This window comes from Narcine bancroftii, chromosome 4 (assembly GCF_036971445.1).
Source record: "Narcine bancroftii isolate sNarBan1 chromosome 4, sNarBan1.hap1, whole genome shotgun sequence".
In the NCBI taxonomy this organism is placed as follows: domain Eukaryota; kingdom Metazoa; phylum Chordata; class Chondrichthyes; order Torpediniformes; family Narcinidae; genus Narcine; species Narcine bancroftii.
The window spans coordinates 182,809,658-182,826,741 of NC_091472.1; the positions used below are offsets into that span (position 1 = coordinate 182,809,658).

General features: G+C 38.7%; 1 protein-coding gene and 1 long non-coding RNA gene across 3 annotated transcripts in view; one reads left to right on the forward strand and one right to left on the reverse strand.

Moving 5' to 3' along the window:
* Positions 1 to 17,084, reverse strand: part of tpcn1 (two pore segment channel 1) — a 104,005-nt gene that overhangs the window by 72,754 nt on the left and 14,167 nt on the right. For both annotated transcript variants that reach the window (XR_011356242.1, XM_069933183.1), the window contains exon 2: positions 6,225 to 6,355. Coding sequence is in view for 1 of the 2 variants with exons in the window: in XM_069933183.1 (XP_069789284.1) it covers positions 6,225 to 6,355 (131 nt within the window). In the remaining variant the exon portion in view is untranslated. The remainder of the gene's footprint in view (positions 1 to 6,224; positions 6,356 to 17,084) is intronic.
* Positions 2,296 to 17,084, forward strand: part of LOC138761299 (uncharacterized) — a 217,453-nt gene continuing 202,664 nt past the window's right edge. The window contains exon 1 of the long non-coding RNA XR_011356248.1: positions 2,296 to 2,395. This is a non-coding gene — a long non-coding RNA (uncharacterized lncRNA). The remainder of the gene's footprint in view (positions 2,396 to 17,084) is intronic.

The following is a 17,084-nucleotide window of genomic DNA, read 5'->3' on the forward strand; positions in this document are numbered from 1 at the left end:
TGGCCCCTGTAGAAATAGCTTGTAGACCCCCGCCCTATGCATACGTTGAGTCACATGATACCCGACACTACAGATGGGACCCAGGAGTCACGTCCCTTATATCCCGATATTGAAACACTGGGACAGGACGGGAACATCGGGAATGGGGACACGTCAGTCGAGATACAGGCTCCTTTACCTAAAATAAAAGGGGGAATAATAGACATCGAGACCCCCGCAGGATCCAAGAAAATAGAAGAAGACTTAGAGACACAGAAAAGGAACATGAAAAAGGTTCAGGATAACGTTGAAAACTTAAACAAAGATGTGATTGTACTAGGGCAGATAAGTAAGGAACAAAAAGAATTAATGGTAGATGTATTGAGAGAAATGGAAAAGATAACTACAACACTGTCAGCAGAACTCAAAGCTGGAGGAGTAGTAACAGGAGTAAAGGACGAAAAGTGTAGTACAGATGAGGAAACGAGATACGGCCCACCATGGGAGGGAAGTAGCATAAGGGAACTCGGGAGGGAGAAGAGTAGACATGCCCGCCTGGACATAGTTAGGACGAAAGGGAAAGATGTAAAACCACTAGACATTAACCGAAGAAATTATCTTAGAGACAAGCGTGAACGATATACCTCCGACTCTGAGACATCAAGACCCTTGGGGACTGGTGAGGTTTGACTTACAAACCTACACAAAGGACATACCCAAACCCACTTCAACAGAGGAGATAGTGCGAAAATTTGATAGTAAGAAGCTGTCCAGAGGAGAGAAGATAGCAATTGAGACAGGTATAGATGAGACAAACTCCTGGATAGAACAGATGGGTAAATAAGTGGATCAGGCAAGGTATGGAAACTGCTGGATCTGCGCCCGGGGAAGGCCAACGTTACGGATGAGCAGATCGATTTTTGAGGAGACAGATGCTATGGACTGCGCCTTGAACCTAATGTCAGAGTCTAACCCACTGAATAGGTGTCTGACATGGGAAAAGGCGTTTCCCATAGCTCCGGCCAATGTGACCCCCCCTATCTTTAGATCCACGGGCATAAGTAATGTTACTTGCTTTGCCAATAACAACACAGCGGCACATGCTTTCCACATGGGTTGGCTACCCAGTGACTCGTGCAGGACTCATGTTGATCTCACGGGCAGCAGCAATGCTACCCGATTGACCCAGGCTAGGGCAGATATTTAGTGGTTTTGCAGAGGTAGAGTGCTGTATAACTGGCTCCCCTCTAACTGGAATGGTCGGTGTGCTTTAGTAACGCTGAATGCGCCAGTCCTGATTGTGGAAAGGCGGGAGGGGGATGAGGATGCCCTAGATCTACACCACACAGGGGGTTGGATGTGGAGAAGAAGAAGGAGTGTTGGACTCCTGGGGCCAGAAGGAAGGAACCCTGATGGGGTGTGGATTGATGCAATTGGCCAAGCTCGGAATATACCGGACGAATTTAAACTAGCTGATGAGATTGCAGCTGGGTTTGAAAACTTTCCTATATTTAGTGCAATCTTTCCCATCACAGAAAATAAAAACGTAAACAGGATCAACCTAATTCACTATAATGTCCAGCGCCTTACAAATCTGACCAGGGACGTTGTTGAGGCAGTACACCAACAGCTGTCAGAAACTTCCCTTATGACGCTTCAGAATAAGATAGCGATTGATATGGTTCTGGCGGAAAAAGGCGGTGTGTGTGCCATGTTTCGAGATCAGTGCTGCACTTCTATCTCTAATAACACAGGGCCAGATGGGTCACTCACTAAGGGGCTGACAAAACTTAAGGCATTGGCGAAGGAATTAAAAGCCCAATCTGGAGTCTCTAACCCTGTTTTGTCCTGGTTACATGGAGTGTTTGGGAAATGGGGCACAATGTTGGGACAACTTTTCCTAGGATTGTTCATTTCTGTATCCATTTTTATCACTTGTGGCTGTTGTTGTATTCCATGCATTTGAACGCTGGTCACGAGGACCATTGAGAGAGCCTTTGCCAACCGCGATGATCTGCCTCCGAAATATCAAGCTCTACAAGCTACGGAGCGGGACTATCTCACTTCAAAGGAGGCGTCAAAAAAATGCTGAGATCGATCCGGAGTCTGATGAAGAATGCGACAGGGAGGAGATGTTATAAAATAGACTGTGGCACGAATGTTTACTATTATCTTAACTAATTACAAATGCTTAGAAGGGAAAGCCAGTTAGTTGCTTGGGGGCAAATGGGATCGGGGAAACGGATGGGGGGTATACGCTAAAGAGGGTTGGGGGGAGCCCTCGCCCACCAGCCGAAAAAACCCCGTGAACAGAACCCGTATAGAGCTTGGCAATAATAGGCGAACTAATGTAACGCGGTGATAGCGTAGTCAGGGCAAGATTGTCCTCTAAAGGGGACAAAGGAGGGATTGTAAGGTAAAAACATCATGAGATGGGACCGAAGAAGGAGTCACCCAGAACTAAGGAGTAACAGAATGCAGATGTGACCTTGTACACTCAAGATAAGCTTGGCACTAACAAGCTGATGAGCAGCAGTCTAACAGTGAAGGATAGCAACAGCTTATTCATTGGACAGTGTAATGGTATGATAATTTACTAAGTATGTGTCCTGAGGTATAAAAAAACACCACTTGCTGATATCAGGAGAATGCGCCTTCTCCAACTAACACTGTTGGTTGTAAATGTTACAATCCGGCAATAAAGAACCTTGATTTCGACTCAGTCTGGTGTCTGACTCACTCATTCTTGAACAAAGCAGACCTAACAACATCCACAATGATGTACTTTCATCAGTCACCTCAGTGTCTTGCTGATGAAACCTGCCCCATCAGGGTTCTCCAGATGATAGTCTCTTTCTTTCAGGTCTCCACAGAGTTCTGTTTTGTTTTCCTTATTCCAAGTGAAATATTAGACAACCAGTTCTCTCCTCTTGCAAGAACCACAAGGTCTGTGACTAGGCCATCTTCCAAACTGGGGCTTCTTGCCAGCTTGTCCTGTTCAAGTTCCAGCTGCTCTTGCTGGCTGAAACACTGTCAAGTGATCTGTGTGTGTGTGTCTCTCTCACACCCTGAGAGAAAGCCTGTTTGATTTTCTCTGCTTGCAAAACCACATTACCCTCTTACAACAGCAAACTCTCCTGCAGACAATATGCGGCTCCAACAATCTCTTTCATCTGTTGCTTTGGTTAACAACAATCTATTAGGGAAGTCTCTTGAGCACTCTTCAAAGCTCTTGCAAAAAAAACTGAAAGAAGCCACTATGTCCAGCATAAGCAGAGCTCCAGTATTTCAAATAAGATCTGTTTTAAAGTGTTTGCTTGTGACCTACTCTGACAAACCTTTCCCAAATTATCTTCCGAAAACATTTCTATATACTCTGTCATAATACAATCTTGATTTTGCAGGATCTCCTCAGTTAATAATAAACCAAATACCCTCATAAAAGTAAAATACAATGCATGCAGGGTTTACATATTTAATACACATTAATTTTTAATTCATTAACCTGAGCTTCTTTTAAGCCTTGTTATTACAACTAATTGATACCACATCTGTAATGAATTGTGTGAAAGAAAATAGCTGTCAAGTCTGGAATCATTTTGAGTTTGGCCAGAGATATAGGAATGAGGAGGAAGTCCACTCTGGTGGAATGGTGTGATCACATGACAGCCAATTGGAGGCCTTGGGTGTGGTCAAACTCTGGATTCTGGAAGTAGTTGGCCCAAACAAAGATCTGTGGAGAAGGTAAACTCAGGCTGATTAGAGGCTGGGGTTTGAGGGCCTCCTGGGGAACATTTGGGTAGTGTTCACTGAGAGAGGAAGGGATAGCAAATCATTAAAAGGATAATAAATATAAATTATAGGCCAGTAAGCCTCTCATCAGGTTATCAAATTATTTCAACTAAAAGAACTTTGGTCAGGCTGCACTTGGAGTATCGTGCACAAAACTATTACAAGAGATAAAAATACACAATGGTGGAGAAACTCAGCAAGTCAAACAGTGTTCTTTATATAGCAATGGTAAAAATACATAAACAATGTATCAGGCATGAGATATTAAAAGTCAGCAGGTGTTCAAGCAAGAGTACGGGGGGAGGTGTGGTCGCAAAGGCAGGAGGTGATAGGTGGAGAAGGGAGGGAGGAGACAGCAGCGATCAAGGGGAGGAGGGATGGCTGGGTGAAGGGAGGGAAGAGAACTGGAAAGGAGTAGAGAAGGATGGAGGGGGAAGAGGAGTGCAGGTTAGCAGAGACCAGAAAAGTTGGCGTTAATGCCATCTGGTTGGAAAGTGTCCGGACGGAAAATTAGCTGTCCTCCAATTTGCGGGTGGTCTGGCTGAGATAGCACACAAGGCCACGGGCAGACATGGGAGTGTGACACAGAACTAAAATGGTTGGCTACTGGAAGGTCTTTGTCACCGTAGCAGATGGGAGCAAAGATGCTCAGCAAAGCGATTTCCCAATTTGCGCCCAGTCTCTCCGACGTAGAGAAGGGCACAAAGGGAGCACCTTCTTTTTATTACAAGAATCAACATATCATCTGCACAAGGGCAATTCTTGAAGAGCAGTTCCTGATTGGCTTAACTCTAGAGTGGGGGGGGGGGGGGGGGGAAACAGCCTTACACCTGCTGAATTTCCAGACCAGTGTATGCTTGGGTAGGTTTTTTTTTTGCAGCCAAGGAAGAAATAGACTTTTGATTCAAATAGTTAATACAAATTCTTTTCAGTTCAGTAGAACTGATTTACAGAAGGGCAGTTTCACTCCCGATGGTACCAGGTTGCACATTCCCTTTATGTGTCAAAAGGAGAAATTTCTGCCACAATGTGTCTCCAAATCAACAGCGTAATACTGCAAATTATCATGGCAAGGTACAGAAAATAATCAAAAATAAGAAAGACCGGTCTAGAACTCAAGGAGGTGGAAATCTGGAGTTATACAAAGTCTGGCTGGGCTACACCTGTAGTACTATGAGCAGATCTGGGGACCACACGTGAGGAAGGATATATTGAGCATAGACTTGACAAAACAATAATTGTACTCTTAAATACTTAAATTACTAGGAGAAATTACAGACACTAATTCAGAAATTAACAGATATGCTCAAGTTATTAAGGGGACAGGAGGAAGTCTAAAAATTATTTCAGGAGTAAGAAAACCCAACAGAAGTTTATAATTCCCTTTTAGAAATAGCAATTGATACCAGGTCAATGCTCAGAATGTTCAAATTATATATTTTCATTATCATGCCATTACTCTTCTGGTATGCACACTCAATTGATGTTTTTTCAAAATGTAATGAATAGCGTAGCACTTTCCATTCATAGAAATGCAAATACACTTGTTCCTTTTTGACCAGCTATTTTAACCAATTTTTGTGATCTTCCAGGAATGCATTCCTTTTGTAAATCAACAGACGGCTACATTGATGTTAAATCTGAGATTGATAAGATTTTTGTTTCTCAACGTATTAAGGGTTAAAGAACCAAGGTGGGTAAGAGCACAGGACTCCAGTGGAAAAAGAATTAGAAATTATGGAAATTTTTTCAATTGGATTACACATTAGGAATCAAATTAGGCCATTTCATCCACTGGAAAGTGCAATGGATGAAATAGCATAATCCATTTTCAATACCATTGCTGAGATGAACCAACTCCTTTCAGCGGATTACCATAGACAACATTAACACAGCACAATGGGCATGAAGAATGTTTGAAGCATTGAACGAAAATTAATTGCTGGATGGTGGGGATGCTACAGCGACAGGGTCATCAATTTCACTCTCGTCTGATGCTGCTATTGCCCAGCATCGCATATCACAAGCGCGGGAACAGATCTGAAGTCAAAATTAAAAGTACAGATTCCAACAATCATAACTTTGAAAAATTGTAAGTCGGTTCATTGTAAGTAGGAGAGCACCTGTATAAAACTTTTAATATTTTTAATATTTAATATTTAATATTTAATGATGTTTCACTTGGGAAAGATTTTAATTTTTATTGTTCTAAAATGAACTAACCTCAGAAAATTCCCATGACTTGGAAATTAAGGTAAGCAATTTGTCAAGAGCAGAACAGAGGCAGAATCATTGCTACAAGATTATCACTCATTACCTGATTAATTAAAAACTATCCATTGTCAATTTCACACCACCACCATCCAGCATAATATCAATTCATATTTTCTAGTAATACACTTACATTTTTTCCCCATTTACTGGATTGATTAAATCATTAAAAATGTTCATACCTGCAAGTAGATTGCTGCTTCCTGATAGTTCATCTCCCAGACCTGTTTCAGAGAACCATAGCTTGGTCTGTAGTCTCGAACGTCTGGTGTTACCACTGCTTCAGCACTGATAACATCATATCCCCCTCCATCTATTAAGAGGACAGAAATGGATGGTTCAAATAGCAGAAGGCCAAGCGGGTCAAGCATTATCCAAGAACATACAACTTGAATTTCATTCATCATGCATTAGAGAAGGGGAATGTCATCACTCTGTCTTACAAGTACTGGAACCAGCTGACCTACAGCAATTACAAATTCTTTCTTTATTACTTAAAATTCTCACCCAGTTTGAGTGTTTTTAATCCTTTTCCATAGGTATGTTGTAGCTAAGGGAGTTGTGGTCACTCTCACCAAAATGCTCCCCCACTGAAAGGTCTGTCACCTGACCAGGTTCATTCCTTAGAACCAAGAAAAATAAATAAATAACTAAACAAATTGCAATTTTTCACTTCAAATTCTAATGTGGAAACAGCATTTTTATTTTTGAGAGAAATGCCACTGGACTTAAAGTTGGCAATAATATTTGTGAAATGAGAGGTTCCCACTGCATCAAGGTTGCCTTGTACTGTACCTAATGATTTTCTTATTAATCCTCATTTCAAGGACACACATAGAATATCAAAATTACATGCTGAAGATATCAGGCAAATGAGTTCTTGAGAAAACTACAGGGCAATGAACATCTGATCGAACTCATTTCAACTTGAGATTGAATCTCCATTATCCATTTATCATTTCTAACATGTTAACCAGCAAGACCATAACCTATTGGTTCTGAGTACTGAGTTGTTATTGATTTATAACGAATGGTGGTATGGCTGATCTCCTTCAATTTCACTCCAAATGATTGCTATTTGATAACTTCTGCTGTAAATTTACAAATGGACTTCAGATGATGAAATAATTAGATTAAATTACACTGGATACCTCCCTTTAGTATAACAGAAAATCAATGCACTGCCAAGGTAGACCTGTCCATAAATATGACTTCAATGAGTACCCCTTACTCGAAGTTCCAAAGACTGAAAAGATCCAAAAACTGATTTTTTTTATAGCACCAACATGACATCACAAGTGGAAAAAAATACAACTCCTAACTTGCCCATGTGGGGCTCTGACATTCTGTTGGTGCCGGTTTGGTAACAACAGAGCTCTGGTGTTCAAAGACATAGTTGAACATGTCAAAAGGGCCAGCAGTTGAGCTGGAAGAAGGAATCTCAGGTTTTATAGCAGGAACTTCTTTTTGAATCAATGGCTGTCTTTATTACCCATAATTCCCCACGCAGCTGGAACTGCTCTGCGTTTCCCAGTGCGGTTCCAGCTGCATGGGGGATTATGGGTATGAAGATGGCCACTGCTCAGCGCATATGTTTGAGCTCACAGCAATGGGCGGTGCTTCTGCACTCCGTCAGCTCTGCAGGACGGCTCCCAACGCTGCTCTCCATAAAAGCAATGCTGGAGCAGCCTTATAGGCCTTCTCCATAAAAGGAAAGACTGCCTTTTTTTTCCTCATTGAGCAGCTTCAATGGTGGGGGGGGGGGGGTCGCTCCATAAAAAGGGCTTATAGGTGAGTGATAAGAAAAAGAAGAAGCCGTTATGCTTATCTATAGCACAGAAAGCCAAGCTGTTGGACAACCTGAACAGCCATGTTGAAGTGTGAAACATCTTACAGAAGAGTACGGTGTTGGATCGACCACTATCTATGACCTAAAAAAACAGAAGGATAAATTGTTGAACTTTCCTGATGAAAGTGATGAATATAAGTTAATTAAAAATAGAAAAACACTGTATAAAGCTAAAAATGAAGATCTCGATTGTGTATTGATGGAGTGGAACACATGCCATTTAATGGTACGCTGATCATGAAACAAGCATGAAACTATCACGATGAACCAAACATTGAAGGGAACTATGAATATTCAACAGACTGGTTGAATTAATTTAAGAAAAGACACGACATTAATTTTTTTTAAAGATTTGTGGTGATAAAGCATCAGGACATGGTGAAATTATGTGATTGACTTATTGAAGGATTAGAGCAACGTGCATTCATAACAGTACAAGAGATCATATCAGTTTATAAAATCGAAGAGAAACTTCTATGACAAAAACCATTGTTAATGAGGCAGATGACACTGGAGGAAACATTTGAAAAAGCCATCAAGGAGAATTTCTAGTGTTTGGTGCTGCATTTATCTTCTTTTGTAAGAAGAGATTTTTTTTTTGTAAGTACTAAACATTATTTCATGTGAATTTTCCACTTGTGGTATCAGGTCAGAGCTCAAAAAGCCTGTCGTTGTTTGTTGTTGCTGTTTAACCACTGATACAGGTATTCTGCTGATGCTACTGTACTGCTTTGTTCCATTGTTCCAAAATCTGAAAAACATCTGGTCCCAAGCATTTCAGATACAGGGTAATTGATCTGTAAATGACAAGGGTTTTCTCTCGGTTATATGTCAATGCTCTTAAAGGGTGGAAGGAATAAAACCGAAGAACAAAATATAAAATAAATAGTGCTTCTTCAGCAGGAGTGTCTAATAAAATGAAAATTATTCTCCTTTCTTCTTTTGCAATACAATTGGAAATAGCTTTAAGCTTATTAAAATGCCTATCAAAATTTTTTTCCCCAACTTGCACAATAAAAGTTACTGGACAACCAGATCATAAACAAGTTAGTTCGCAAATCAGTATTCCTTTAGCTGGGTTCGTTTGGCCTGGAAGTCAGCCTGAAGAAAACTGAGGTCCTCCATCAGCCAGCTCCCCACCATGACCACCAGCCCCCCTACATCTCCATCGGGCACACTGAACTCAAAACGGTCAACCAGTTTACCTACCTCGGATGCATCATTTCATCTGATGCAAGGATCGACAAAGAGATAGACAACAGACTCGCCAAGGCAAATAGCGCTTTTGGAAGACTACACAAAAGAGTCTGGAAAAACAACTACCTGAAGAAACACACAAAGATCAGCATGTACAGAGCCGATGTCATACCCACGCTCCTGTTCGGCTCCGAATCATGGGTCCTCTCCCAGCATCACCTATGGCTCCTAGAACGTTTCCATCAGCACTGTCTCCGCTCCATCCTCAATATTCATTGGAATGACTTCATCACCAACATCGAAGTACTCGAGCTGGCAGAGTCCGCAAGCATCGAATCCATGCTACTGAAGACCCAACTGCGCTGGGTGGGTCACGTCTCCAGAATGGAGGACCATCACCTTCCCAAGATCGTGTTCTATGGCGAGCTCTCCACAGGCCACCGAGACAGAGGTGCACCAAAGAAGAGGTACAAGGACTGCCTAAAGAAATCTCTTGGTGCCTGCCACATTGACCACCGCCAGTGGGTTGATATTGCCTCCAACCATGCATCTTGGCGCCTCACAGTTCGGCGGGCAGCAATCTCCTATGAAGAAGACCGCAGAGCCCACCTCACTGACAAAAGACAAAGGAGGAAAAACCCAACACCCAACCCAAACCAACCAATTTTCCCTTGCAACCGCTGCAACCGTGACTGCCTGTCCCGCATCGGACTTGTCAATCACCAACGAGCCTGCAGCAGACGTGGGCATACCCCTCCATAAATCTTCATCCGCGAAGCCAAGCCAAAGAAGAAAGAGATTTCTTTAGCTGCATCATGAATTCTTTTCTTTCTCAAACTATCATCCTGAATATGCAGATCTATAATTAAATCAAATTTCTTCCAAAAGTAACAGCATTTACTCGTGTAAATATTGTAAGTGGCACTTTACTGACTTGGAATTGATGGAAGAGAATGCTTGTTTCTGGTAGTGGAGATCACTGCTAAATAAATGCATGCACTCATTTGTACCAGCCAGTATGATTATTGGAAAATAATCAGGTACAGGCAGCTCAACGCATCAATCTTTGTATCTCAAAATAATAGTTTTACATGATACCCCTAATAAAAGTGGCTAACTGTAATGAGAAAGCTTCACCTTTTATTTATTTTATTTAATTATTTTTCACACTATGAACCATATCAACCAAAATATGTACAAATGTTTATCATTAAATTTACAAAGTGGTCTTTCCTCCCCTTTATTTCCCCCTTCCCCTCCCTCCCCTCTACCCACCCCCTTCAAAACCAATAAATATTCAACATATACAATACAATAAAACCATAAAACAATATCTTCACACAAAGGAAAATAAACAAGAAAAATGCATCATCTATTTATTACACACTGAATCTAGTCGTTTTGACTTCTTATCATTTTTATTCTCATTTTAGGGGATGGAGGTTGTAGGCAAGCTCTCTCTGATATGTTCCATGTATGGTTCCCAAATTTGTTCAAACATTGTGACTTTATTTTTTAAATTATATGTTATTTTTTCCAATGGAATACATTTATTCATTTCCATTACTCATGCTCTCTTCCATTTTTTTGCTATCACTAAGGCTATCATAATGAATTTTTTTTTCCACTTTATCCAATCTGAGGCCTAATTATCTACTTATGTTACTTAAAAGAAATATCTCTGGTTTTTTTTTGGTATGTTATTTTTTGTAATTTTATTCAGTATCTGATTTAATTCTTCCCAAAACGTATTTACTTTTGTACATGCCCAAATTGCATGTACTGTTGTTCCCATTTCCTTCTTACAGTGAAAATTGATGTTGAGTCCCATTTTTAAAAATTTTGAGGAGTAATATATACCCTGTGTAACCAATTATACTGTATCATGCGTAGCCTTGTGTTTATTGTATTCTTCATAGTTCCAGAACATAACTTTTCCCATACTTCATTTCTTATCTTTAAATTTAGATCCTTTTCCCACTTCTGCTTAGGTTTATAGTTTATTTTATTTTCCTTATCTTGCTGCTTAATGTACATGCTCGTTATAAATCTTTTAATTATCATTGTGTCTGTAATCACGTATTCAAAGCTGCATCCTTCAGGTAATCTCAAGCTGTTTCCCAATGTATCTTTAAATAAGCTTTCAATTGATGATATGCAAACATTGTACCATGAGTTATTCCATATTTGTACTTCAACTCTTCAAGTATGAATAAATTATTTCCCAAAAAAACAATTTTCTATTTTTTTGATTCCTTTTCTCTCCCATTCTCTAAAAGAAAGGTTGTCTATTGTAAAAGGGATTAGCGGATTTTGCATCAATAGTAATTTTGGTATTTGATCATTTGTTTTTTTTTCCCCTTCTAAGTGGATCTTCTTCCATGTATTAAGTAAATGATGCAGTACTGGTGAGTTTTTATATTGCACCAGCTTTTCATCCCACTTATAAAGTATAGTTCTGGTACCTTTTCCCCTATTTTATCTAGTTCTATCTTAGTCCAGTCTGGTTTTTCCCTTGTCTGGTTAAAAATCTGATAAATATCTTAATTGTGCGGCTCTATAATAATTTGTAAAATTTGGTAACTGCAAACCACCTTGATTATACCTCTCTGCTAATTTATCTAACGCTACCCTTGGATTCCTTCCTTTCCACAAGAATTTCCTTCTTATTCTCTAGTTCTTTAAGGAATTTTTCTGTTAAAGGAATTGTTAACATTTGAAATAAGTATTGTATCCTTGGAAATACGTTCATTTTAATGCAGTTTACCCTCCCCATCAACGTTAGCAGTAATTCTTTCCAATGTTCTAAGTCTTCCTGCAATTTCTTTATAGTCTGAGTTAAGTAGAGATATTGGTCTATATGATGCTGGTGTTAATGGATCCTTCCCCATCTTTGGTATTACTGTAATTATTGCTGTCTTACATGAATCTGGCAAGTTTTGTGTTTCTTCAATCTTGTTCATTACTTCCAGGAGAGGAGGAATTAATAACTCTTTAAATGTTTTATAGAATTATATTGGAAATCCATCCTCTCCAGGTGTTTTAAAACAGATTTTTTAATATATCCTGTACTTCCTCTATTTCAAATGGTTTTATTAGTTTGTTTTGTTCCACTTCTTGCAATTTTTGGAGTTCAATTTTTGCTAAAAATTCCTCTATTTTATCATCTTTCCCCTTGTTCTCAGTTTGATACAACTGTTCATAAAATTCCTTAAAATTTTCATTAATCTCTGTTGGATTAGATGTAATTTGTTTGTCCTGTTTCCTTGATGCCAGTATTGTTCTTTTAGCTTGTTCTGTTTTAAGTTGCCAGGCTAATAATTTATGTGTTTTTTCTCCCAGTTCATAATACTTTTGCTTTGTTTTCATTATGTTCTTCTCCACCTTGTACGTTTGTAATGTTCCGTATTTAATTTTTTTGTCCGCTAATTCTCTCCTTTTTGTTATTTCATCCCTTTTTAATAATTCCTTTTTTGTTCTTACTATCTCCCTTTCCAACTGCTCTATTTTCAGATTGTAATCCTTTTTCATCTTTGTCACACAACTTATTATCTTCCCTCTTATGAAGGCTTTCATTGTGTCCCATAATATAAATTTGTCTTTCACTGATCCTGTGTTTATTTCAAAATATGTTTTAATTTGGCGTTCAATAAACTCCCTAAATTCCAGACTTCTATGTAGCATGGAGTTTAACCTCCATCTAAGCATGGAGTTTAACCTCCACCTATATGTTCTTGGTGGGATGTTCTCCAGTTCTATTGCTAATAATAGGGGTAAATGATCCGATATCGGACTTGTCAGCCACAAACGAGCCTGCAGCTGACGTGGACATTTACCCCTCCATAAACCTTCGTCTGCGAAGCCAAGCCAAAGAAAAAAGTCTAGCTTTATATTCAGTTTTCCTGACTCTCCCATAAATATGGGCTGACAACAAAAACATAAATCCTTGAGTAAGTTTTGTGCCTACTCAAATAATATGAAAATTCCTCCTCTCTTGGGTGTTGCCTCCTCCATATATCCATAAGTTTCATTTCCTGCATTGATTTAACCATAAATTTGGCTACTTTATTCTTTTTACTTGTCTTTTGTCCAGTTTTATCCAACATAGGGTCCAAATTAAGATTAAAATCCCCTCCTATCAATATATTTCCTTGTGTGTCTGCAATCTTCAAAAAATATCCTGCATAAATTTTTGATCCTCCTCATGAGGTGCATATATTATTAAGCAAATTCCAAAATTCTGAGTATATATGACACTTTATCATGGCATACCTCCCTGCCAGATTGGTACATTTTTATTAACTAGCATGGCTACACCTCTAGCTTTTGAATTATAGGATGCTGCCATTACGTGTCCTATCCAGTCTCTCTTTAGTTTATTATGTTCTGCTTCAGTTAGATGCATTTCCTGCACAAATGCTCTATTTTTTTCCTTCTTCAATAAATTTAGTAGCCTCTTCCTTTTAATTTGGTTATGTATTCCATTAATGTTTATAGTCATATAGTTCAACATGGCCATCTTATATCTTGCATATACTTCTTTTCCAACTCTTCGCAACCTACATATCCCTTTTCTCCATTTTCATCTCTTAGTTTTCTCTTATTACACTTAATGTACGACAACACATTTAAGACATAAAGTACCCTCGCAGTTCCCACATCCACTAATACCTTAACCCCAAAAGTCATTCACCCCCCCATCTCTGAGTTTCCCCATATCCCCTTTTCATTTGGATTGCGATCTTGTTCGCAGAGTCAACTGATTTTGCAGTGACTGTTATTCCCCCTCTACCCAGCCCTCTCCAGAAAACACTTTAAAAAAAAACACATATAACAAAGCTCTCTCTCTTTCCCCCCTTCCTTCCTTCCCTTCTCTTTTCCCTCTTTAGTTATTTACATATACATTGTTTTTACATCTTTATATATACTTTATCGTCGTTCTTCATTCTTGTTACATCTCTTCTCCTGTCCTGCAAACATTCTGCGAATTCTTGTGCTTTCTCTGGATCCGAGAACAGTCTGTTTTGCTCCCTGGGTATAAATATTTTAAGCACGGCTGGATGTCTTTTATTTTGAAGACTTTATTTTAAATTTTATAACATGAATACAATAGAGAATTACATTTAAAGAAAAATTTTAAAAAATTAAAATGGTATGATTACAATATTACATCAGAAAACTACACAAAATAACCCCCCCCATTAATTGTAACACAATATTAGTAATCTAACTTAAAATTAGTCCAACCCTCCCCCCCAAAAATAAAGAGTGAAGAGTTAATAAAATTAACAATATTATATATGGAAAAAAATACCCACTTACAAAAAAAAGAGATAAAACTTCACCTAAAAAAAAATTCTAACATCAAAAATTTTTTTTTAAATCAATACTAAAATATCACGCTTAAACATATATTTAAATCAAACTTAAATGCACATAATTAGCAAACGGAGTCCACTTTAACTTATAAAAAGACATCCTATCCTGAATTGAAAAAGATATCCTTTCCATAGTCAAACAAAATTTAATCTCCAAATACCACTTATCTAAAGTTAGTATATTTTCATCTTTCCAAGTAAGTGCTATACATTTCTTAGCCACGACTAAAGCTAAATAGATAAAGGAAATCTGATAATCCTCTAAACCTAAATCAATTAATGATTGCATGTTCCCTAATAAAAATATATCGGGATCTAATACAAGATGGATATTATATAAACTGTTAAAAACTGCTGAAGATCCAGCTGTGCTGGGTGGGTCACGTCTCCAGAATAGAGGACCATCGCCTTCCCAAGATCGTGTTATATGGCGAGCTCTCCACTGGCCACCGTGACAGAGGTGCACCAAAGAAAAGGTACAAGGACTGCCTAAAGAAATCTCTTGGTGCCTGCCACATTGACCACCGCCAGTGGGCTGATATCGCCTCAAACCGTGCATCTTGGCGCCTCACAATTTGGCGGGCAGCAACCTCCTTTGAAGAAGACCGCAGAGCCCACCTCACTGACAAAAGGCAAAGGAGGAAAAACCCAACACCCAACCCCAACCAACCAATTTTCCCCTGCAGCCGCTGCAACTGTGTCTGCCTGTCCCGCATCGGACTTGTCAGCCACAAACGAGCCTGCAGCTGACGTGGACTTTGACCCCCTCCATATAATCGTCCGCGAAGCCAAGCCAAAGAAGAAAAGAAGAAAAATAGATTGAATACCTTTCCAAAACTGTTGCAATCGATCACAAAGCCAAACAGTATGCAAAAAAGTATTGGCCGTCTGATCACACGGAAAACAAGAATCCAACTTACTAAGACCAAATTTTTTTAATTTCTCCGGCGTTAAATATAGCTGATGAATAAAATTATAATTAATCATCGCTAGTCTAGCGTTAATTAATTTCCGAATACTATTCTGACAAATTTCCATCCAGGCTTCTTCAGCTATTTTATGTCCTAAATCTTTTTCCCATTTCAACTTATCTTTATCCCAGTCTTTTTTACTATCAATTTCTTGTAAAATACAATACAGATCAGATAGATATCCCTTTTTTGGTATTGAAAGTACATATTCTTCAAAACTAGATTCAGGTAATAAAATCATATGTCGACCACATAACTGTTTTACAAAAGATCTTAATTGATAATATACAAATATAGAATTTCCACTAATACCATATTTCCTTTGTAATTCGTCAAAGGAACAAAAACAACCCTCAGAAAAACAATCAGATAAATTTTTTATTCCCTTCTTTTCCCATTGTTTCAAAGTGGCATTGGAGACCGTAAAACGAACAAGTTGATTATTATATAATGGCTATCTTCCAGAATATATATTTTTAAGTCCCAATTTTTTAAGTTTACTTGTCCATAAATTCAATAAATGTTTCAATATTGGCACATCATAAGTTTGTAGTAAAATTTTATTCCATCGAAACAAAAACTCATGAGGAAATTTTTCTAAAATAACCGCCATTTCTATCTTTACCCAACTAGGTGGGTCATCCATATTCATTAATGCACTAAGAAATTTAAATTGAGCTGCTTCGTAATAATGCTGAAAATTCGGTAATCTTAAACCTCCAAATTGAAAATCCCACATCAATTTTCTCATTGCTACTCACGGAAATTTTCCCTTCCATAAGAATTCTCTAATCACTTTATATAAGTCCTTAAAGAAACTTTTTAAAAAAAAAATAAGGAATTGATTGAAACAGATATTGTATTCTAGGAAAAATATTCATTTTTATGGTATTAATCCTCCCTAGTAAACCCAAAGGTAGATCCTGTCATGATAATGAATATGTAAGAGATGTACCGGAAGTCATGTGGTATGAGAGAGAGAGATAAGAACACAAGCAGGAGAACAAAGAGAACGGGAAAATAAAAAGCCACTGAGAAGTTTACCTGATAAAACTTGTGTTTAATGTTTTATTAACTTCACATTTCGGGCCACAAATGTGACATTGGCGACGAGGATAAAAGAAGCTTGAAGAAAATTAAAGACTAAACAAGATTACAGAGGATTACAGATAACTTCAAGGTGATAAGAATTTTCTCTTGTCTCAGTACTTTTGGGGCTGGAATATTTCCTCATGGCTGGTGCAGACGGTGACTTTCTAATGCATAGTGGAATTGCTCATTTTGACCCAACGGGTAATGCAAGCACTGTAAGTGTGAAGTGGAAGGCATGGCTGGAAGAATTTGAATCCTACGCCGACAGTCGTGGCCTATTTCTAGATACCGGTACAGTTGAACAAAAAGCGCAGAGAAGGGCGTAACTTCTTTTCACTGCTGGACCTGCAGTTCGGGAAACATTTAAGACACTTTTAAATACTGGAAGAAAGGATGAGTACCAGAAAGCGGTAGATGCATTAAATGCACACTATGTAGTGACACCGAATGCTACATTTCAACGCCATTTGTTTCGGAAAACGAGACAAGAAGATGGCCAGACAATTGCTCAGTACATGACGAGACTACGCAAGCTAGCTGTTGGATGCAATTACA